The 7,847-nt window shown below is 52.2% G+C and overlaps 2 protein-coding genes across 2 annotated transcripts; one reads left to right on the top strand and one right to left on the bottom strand.

Annotated features, from left to right (window-relative positions):
* Nucleotides 1–340: 340 nt before the first annotated feature.
* Nucleotides 341–2,812, bottom strand: PG998_006953 (uncharacterized protein; the record flags this gene model as incomplete). Its single annotated transcript, XM_066873769.1, has 6 exons — nt 341–427; nt 686–980; nt 1,037–2,186; nt 2,231–2,291; nt 2,354–2,677; nt 2,789–2,812. 6 exons carry the CDS (start codon nt 2,810–2,812, stop codon nt 341–343), a joined length of 1,941 nt encoding a protein of 646 aa, XP_066729714.1.
* Nucleotides 2,813–5,552: 2,740 nt separating this feature from the next.
* PG998_006952 (Transcription factor tau subunit sfc1) lies at nt 5,553–7,618 on the top strand (the record flags this gene model as incomplete). Its single annotated transcript, XM_066873768.1, has 4 exons — nt 5,553–5,723; nt 5,816–6,233; nt 6,286–7,252; nt 7,309–7,618. 4 exons carry the CDS (start codon nt 5,553–5,555, stop codon nt 7,616–7,618), a joined length of 1,866 nt encoding a protein of 621 aa, XP_066729713.1.
* Between the last annotated feature and the right edge of the window lie 229 nt (nt 7,619–7,847).

The raw sequence follows: 7,847 nt of genomic DNA, 5'->3' as shown, positions 1-7,847 counted from the left end.
CGCGTGGTAACGAAACACACCGAGTCTGGGCGTACTGCACACGTTGTGATACTACTCAGAGTAAAAGTAGGAAGAATAACTCCCCGGAAGCTTTTTGGTTATTAAATGCCTAGGAGGGACCTCGTGCCTAAATTGCACGAATCCCAGTAGTTTGTAACCGGTAGCCATGTGGGAGACCGGCCAAAGCTGTAAATAGCTTGAATCGAGGAAATGCCACGTGTTTTAGGGGAAGGGGAAGGGTTGGAGGTCGAGGGGCATTATAAGCGGGAAATAGAAACACCTGTCGAATGGGGAAACACAAAGAACAAAAAGCAAAAATGCGATCAATCGCGGTGAAGGCTTACGCTGCTATTGCAGTAGCTTGAGCTTCGTCGGGCGAAGCGTCTTCCGGATTGTCGCCAGTATCAGTGACCATCGCAGCAGAATCCTATGTAGAGAGGGAGGTGGTTAACAGAGTTGGACCCTCGAACATGGCACAGCACAGGACTGCCGGATGGGAGAGGTGCTTCATAAATGCAAGTAGTCATGATTGTATGTGTAGTGTCTCCAGGGTCCAGCCGAACCACGGCCGTGACCAGTGTCATAATCGCTTAGAAAGGTCTATCATGAAGAAGAAAGTAGAAGAAGGCACGTGAAGAAATTGACCGAAATCACCAAATCAACGTCCGCTTCTGGATGAGCCTACCGAGGTCTGCCGCTCATGGCCAGCTGGTAGCCGATCTCTTTTGTCTCCGTCGAGCTTCAACGAGTCAAGTCGTTTCTGGTTATCCTCACTTTGCGGGTCAACCTCCGCCACGCCATTGGAGGGCTTCCTCTTACTGGCTTGGTCCTTAAGCGCAGCCCACTTCCGGTCCCGCATCGCCTCCCTTGCCGCAGCATTGTTCTGGTTCTCGGTGTATTCGTGAGAACAGTCATCGAAGAGCTGAGGGTTGATTTCCATAAACAGTTTCATGGCGTTATAGACCATGCCGTGAATCGTCCTGTCAAGGTCGGGTTAGTTATCTGACCATACAAAGTGAGGGATTGGGTGTCTTACCTGTTCCAATGACCTTTTGAGTTCTCGTATAACGGAGCGAACATGATAGGCAAAATAATCTCGACGTTGTCGCTTACGAGGTTGCAGAAATACTCGTTGTTCCAGAAGTATAGCGCACGCTCGGCCACTTGGAAATGGGGGCTGGCCACCGACTTCGCAAGTTGGTGAAACAACGGCTCTTGGACTTTGGCAAACTCCGCAGGGTCCATAACCTCGAAGATGTCTTCTACTTCGTTGAGGAACATGACCTCCTTTGTACTGTTGACCTTGGGCCAATATCGCAGCAGACCCAGGACCACTTCCTCCGTCAACGATGCGTCCTTCTCGAGGAACTGGACGATACAGTAGGCCAGCTGGGGATGGTACATGCTGAGGCTCTTGACCTTGTGGAGCGGAAGAAGGACCCTGGTAAGGAACAGCTTGTGTTCCTCCTTTAAGGGCAGGGCAAACCCGTTGATGATGGAACCCAAGATCTCGAGCAGCTCAGCAATTCCGTTGAATCGCTCGGTTTCATAGATAAATTGGAAGAAGACGTTGTTGATGGATCGACGAATGAAAGATCGAAGGTTCAGGAATTTGCCATATATACGATGCAGGGTAGTCTTGAGGAAGTCGCGCTCGCGCGGGTCTTCTGAATCGAAGAGCTCCAGTAGCTGCAGGACGAAGCTGTGGTCGATGTAGGCCTTGGCGATGTTGGTGTTGAAGTCTTGACTTTCGATGAATCGCAAGAAGAACTCGTACACAACCTGGATATGCGGCCAAGCCACCTCCAGAACAGGCTCGTCTTCCTCGGGGTCGAATGCCTCCCCTTGGGGATTCATGGGCGGAGGGATAGGGCGAAACAGGTTCTTCGCGAACATCTCGACAACACGGGGATACATAGGCTCCGTAATGACCTGGCGGTTGTTGGCCACGTAGTCCAGCAGCTCGTGCAGAGCGAGACGCTTGATTTCCTTGGATTTCATATCACCGCTAGCATCGTTGAAGTCGAAGATGACGTTGCATTGGTCGATCTTTTGCATGAACAACTCTTGGCGGCGATTCGGCGGCACTTCGTGGAAGCCGGGGAGCTTTTCCAGCTCTCGCTGGGGGAGATATCGAACCGGGACGAATGCTGTCTCTTCGGTGTGCGCAAGCCCTCGGGGACATCCTTCGGGGTCTGGTGGAGGCGATCAAACATGAGAGACTTCTGACCAGCCTTTGGGGGTGCTAGATCGTGAGGCATCGTCTCAGCGGCGCCCGGCGGCGGAACATGCTGGTATCGCGAAGACATGTCAGTTACGGTTAGGCACCGAACACAATCTATATGAGACTTACAGGTGCGCTGGGGCTAATAACCACTGTGGGTGGTAGTCCGCCTTGTCTATTGGGTGTCCCAGCACCATTGGGAGAAGGACCGCTGTTGAATCTATCACCGCCATTTCCTTGGCCGGCTGCTTGGGCCCCTGCTGGGCTGCCGTGGTCGCCAGCGGTGTTGGGTGGAAGGGGCTTGTTGCGAATATCATTCAGGGTCGACGTCGAAGAAGTGGGCGTGAGGACTGGCGACTGCGTTTCCCTAGAACTGCCCGAAGGCGAGGCAGTGCCATCCTTGGAGTCCTTATTCTTCTTGGATGACTTGCTGTCGCTTTTCCCCCGAGACAACTGCGTGACGGAGATACAAGGTTAGCACTCGCGGCCTTACGGACGTGGTTGTTTTGCAGGAGTCGATGATGCAATCAACGCGGTAAACAAATCAAGTCGATGGCCACTTACCACTCTCTGGCTGAATCGCTTCATCTTGGCCTCCATATATGGCCTCCGCCCCTTTTGTCAGGACTCGCTCGTAGCCCCAGTGAACAACTTGTCGACTCTTGGTGGTTGAGGAAGCTGCTTCCACAGCGAAAGCCGACGTGCGCCAAGTTTAGTCAAGTAAAATGAAAGCGGGGGCTGAGCCGGTGTGTGGTGCACAATAACAACAGTCTGGACCCAGCAGTTCGGTTGCTAGCTATCGCAGAATTCCGTGTCGAATTGGTCGTCCGATCGCTTTCTCGCTCCCGTGGTTTTGTACAAATTATCTGCGGCGTGCTGGGCGACGTGTTGACGATGGGAAGTGGTAGCAGCGCAGCAGCAGGTGTAGCGGGATGGACAAGGGGTTCAATGCGGCAGTGTCGAGGATCAGTCGCACCCTAAGCTCCAATTATTGCGATGGGGAAAGAGGGAGGCAAGCCGGCTTGTGTCGACGGGCGATGGTTGTTTGTAGAAAAGAGACCAATTGAATGTCAGGCCTGATAAACCATGACAATGAGACCCGACACGCCAATAGACCAAAAACTTTCGAGACCAAGACGTGTCGCCTGCGGAGATGAGAGGTTTACGATTGGAAAGTGGTGTGGAGAAGGGCAATGCAGCAGTTGAAGTTGGCGATCCAGGGGATGGGATGGATTGGCAAGCGGGATGATGTTGATGTGGGAAGGGGAAAGTGGAAGGGGTACACCGTGCTTTGGTGCTTTGCGCGGGCTCGCGGGCTCTCGCCCTCTGCACTCTGTTTCTGCCGTCGTCCAGTCTTCCAGTCTTCCAGTGTCCCAGTGTCCAGTCCGGCTCAGTCTCTCCTCGAGCTACGAGCTAAGCTACCGCCCGTGGTAAACGAGGCTGGACTGGATGGTGCTAATGTTGGGCAAATCCAAAGCACACCTTGCACAGTAGTAGCCAGTGCCAGTGCCAGTGCCGCACCCAGCAGCACTGATCGGTTATTGTTTGGCCATGCAGCTAGAGGGCGCATCAATCAGATCATAGGCCGCTGCATCTATCCAACCAGGTACAGTACAATCAGATTAAGGTATGGATGTAGCATCAAAAGGAAAAAAAAAAAATCGAACGATATTCTCAGATTGCCAGATTTCCATCGCCGCCTCAAACACGAATGCATAGCCTGTTTGCCATTTGGGGCAATCAACACAGACATATCTTACCTCCTTTACCTACAGATTACATACACTCCTTGATACAGGCAGGCAGGTCACCCATCAAATTGGAGGGAGAGGTCCAGTTCGATGCACTGAAGGCTGGGAGGGGGGTGGCATGGGCGATGTATTGCGGGGCATGGCCCTGTCCCTGGCTCTTTGGCTGCGTGCCTTCGTGCCTCGAGAATCAACAGGTGAGGCCCGCCAACGCTAACGATGCAGAAACTCGTCAATTTGCAGGAGAGTCTTCGCAGTGGCCCAAGCACCCAGCTCATGTGCCGTCCTTATCCTTCGTCGAGTCCCCAGTACTCCACTTTGTTGACGTATGTACATGCACAATATGCACAACACCATTCGATATGTACAAGTATGGCACCTCTTATGTATGCATCTCGGGGTGGACGGCCAGATGCTCCCAGGAGTCAGGACTCAGGAGTTGTTGCCCTTCCTTCGGTGTTTGTTCAAACAGGGCCTTTATTCGCCCTTTGGACTGTAGACTGCATGGCCCGAAGGTAAGGAAAGCACTTGGTTAGGTCTGTACCAAGGTCGTCTACACCGACCTCTTGCTACATACTCACTCATACATATAGCTGCGAAGTCTGACAGTCTCTGCGCAGAAGCATGCCCGGCTTGGCTGATGGAAGGGCTCCGTGTGGACTAATTAGTTAGCCTCCACGATCGAATCCGCAGTTGGGTCGTCCCTGGATTCTGGAAGCCTCACTTGTTAAATGCTTTGCACCGTCGCTATCAATCGGGATCTGGTGGAGGGCTAGGTTAGAAAATGAGCTACCTACTCTAGCAACTTGTCACTCTACTTGGGTACCTATGCGTCAGGCTTTAATGTTCTTTGCAGGATTCCAACCACATGGCGGTCAGGGGATGTATAGCACGTGCTTGTCCAAGCTCAAGTAGTTCAAGCCCATGCTGCTTGCTTAGTGAAGTAGATTCGTTGTAAGTGTCCTCGCTCAGGGACGCTCATGAACAAGCTAAGTTGTCGTAGACAGGCCAGGTTATACATATATCACCAAAGGCTTGGAGTTTATTCCTTTTCTCGATTTCCAGATCTTGGCAGCTGCCGCCAGGTGTCAGCTACCGGTGACTGTTTCCCTTGAAGGGAACCGCCCACCTGCCACCCGTTGGTATCCAATAAGTAATGCGCACTGGCATCTGACTGGTACAACTGCATCAATCATCCTGCCCAACATCTCCTATACATCATTGTAGTGGCCCTGATAAGATTACATCTACACTTGTATTCATCTGAGAATAAGTTTGAATATTCTGTGACGACGAACTTGTGCCTTGTGCTCTTTGGGGTCTTTACAAGATATCTCTAGACAAGCTGCTACAACACCCGTCGGCATATCTGATCGCTTGGGTGCTTGACTGGAAGTATCTGCCGATGTGTTGGGGATATTATCGGTGACTGTAACTTCAGCAGGCAAACAAACATCGACAAGTGGGGTCAAGAGCTTGAAAGATTTCTCCAGCAGATCAGGGCTCCCACGAGGTTGACAACACCCAGGGAAACCCTCAACGTTGCAGCCTCATTTCTAGTTCTGTTACACTCCGCAAACATGTTGGGCCTGGAGGACTTGTTTCCGAATCAACCTCGCACGGAAGACGACAATATCGCTCCTGTATATGAGGTTCCCACAAGAAAAGTCATCGCAATTGAGCATCCGTGTATAATCCAGGACCTCGATAGAGGTATCAAGTCGTTTGGATCGAATCCCAAATTCCAAAAGGTAAGCAAGGCTGCTGTGCATCTCGCTCCAGCAGCCATCGTCGTTGCCCCTATCTTCTGGCTGCTAACGTCTCCTAACTCTGGTAATTGTAGCTTGTCAACCGGCCGGACCCTGAGCGTTCAATCTTACCGTTATGGCTTCGTCCAGAGTCGCTCACCTCCAAGCCCATCATCTCCCATGGCGCGGCAACTAACAACGTTTTGCTGAAAATTACGGTGCCAAGACGGACAGGCCGTAGGAGAAAGCGTGGGACTGACCAGCCCTTTGTCGACGATGACTCTCAGGACCACAACGTAGTAGATCTGGCGCAACAAGTGCGTTCAGTAGCCCGCCAAGACAACCCGAGGATACTGCTTCGTAAGATGCAAGATAATGCAGACCAGTATCATGTCGAAGCTGTTGGTTCAGTCAAGGTGACCCATCGGTATCGTGGTTTGGCTGACTTCCAGTTCGCAACCGAGGACTTCCCTTTCATGTCAAATTTAGCAGAGCATCTTATGCCTTTACAGCGTATGTTGTCTTTCCACTTTTCATGCTACATCAGCTAACTTCACCATGCTAGTCTCAAAATTAAAGGACTTCAAGCTCGATCCTGACCTCAAGCTAGAATCTGGTCAAGAGATTATCCCACCACCTCACTTTACAGATAAGGTAGTTCCTTTCAACTACTTTTATGACCAGAACCCTTTCGTCCGTGCAGAGGGACAAGACGCAACAGGCAAACCCATAGTTTTCAACATCAATAGGAAGAGGATCGCCTATGGACACTACATTGCTTACAATGCGTACCCCGTTCCCAATAAGCCCCTTAGACCCATGGAGAAAGACCTGGAGCAGGTGCCTCCGGAACTCGTTGTCAGAGTCAAAGAGGCATTGGAGGAGCGGCCGATTTGGACTCGGCGTGCCCTGGCTAACCGAGTCGGGCCACTGGCCGTTGATACTCATCTCAAGATCGCCATCGCCACGGTCGGCTACCAATTCAAAGGTGGTCCGTGGCGAGATGCCGTTGTCAAGTATGGAGTCGATCCCCGGAAGGACCCCAAGTACCGTCCATTCCAGACACTTGCCTTCAAGCTACATCAGCTGCCCAAAATGAGCAAGATTCGGCAGGGACAGTCGAGCCGCCTGACCGGTGAGGACATCGCAGTCAGCCACAAGTGGAATGGCGAGAGCTTCTGTACGAACGGCAAGTTTTGGCAGGTCTGCGACATCACGGACCCGGTCCTCCTCGACCTGATTGAAAAGGCGCCCGTTCTGGACGAATGTGACATCACCGAGGGCGGGTTCTGGCCCATGGCGTTCTGGTACAAGGTCAAGGCCTACATGAAGGCGCGCATGATCGCCATCCAGGCCGGCCGTTACGGCTACGACGACGACAACCCCAAAAAGAAGGGCTTCCTATACACTGCGCACCTCCTCAAGAAGCTGAACGAGTACCCGGACGTACAGGCTGTCGGGGTCCGCCCCGGCATCACCATCCAATCGCTGCTGTACGGCATGGAGGACATCAGCGGGCTTGAGGGCATGCGGTACAGGCACCGCCCCTGAGCCAGTACCGTGACCCGTATACCGCCCTCGGCTTCAGTGAGCGGTCGGAAAAGCGACGCAAGACGAGAGAGGACAAATTCGGATATGACGACGATGCGGAGACCATGTCGCCTGGACCTAGCGCTGCCGGCGGCGACAGTGCAAATATGACGCCGCTGGCCCAAGACGAGGATCCTTGGCAGCTCGTGCTCGATACCGATTTAAGTGACGGTGCTAGTGGAGATGACGACGAGGATCGAGATGACGACGAGATGGATAATAACAGCACCATGGACGACGACAGATCGAGATTTGACCTCGGGCTCGGGCCGTTACCTGGAGGCCAAGAAGATGCAGATATGGACTAAAGAGGTCGGAAAGTAGTGTATTGGTACGAAAAATGCGGCACCTTTACCTTAAATACCACCTGATTCCATGAATTTACCCAAACGAGCTGTATATTCACGTTTTTGTTTTCAGACCTTACGTTGATTCGTACATGGAATCGAATCACGTATCGGAATGGAACCTCATATAATGATTGAACTGTTCGTTGTTCGATTACCGGGTGGCATCTATGAGGCCCAGTAGAAAACA

The sequence above is a fragment of the Apiospora kogelbergensis genome (assembly GCF_038363985.1).
Source record: "Apiospora kogelbergensis strain CBS 113332 chromosome Unknown utg000005l_segment0_segment0, whole genome shotgun sequence".
NCBI classification, from domain to species: Eukaryota; Fungi; Ascomycota; class Sordariomycetes; order Amphisphaeriales; family Apiosporaceae; genus Apiospora; species Apiospora kogelbergensis.
This window is presented reverse-complemented; position numbering and strand designations above follow the sequence as displayed.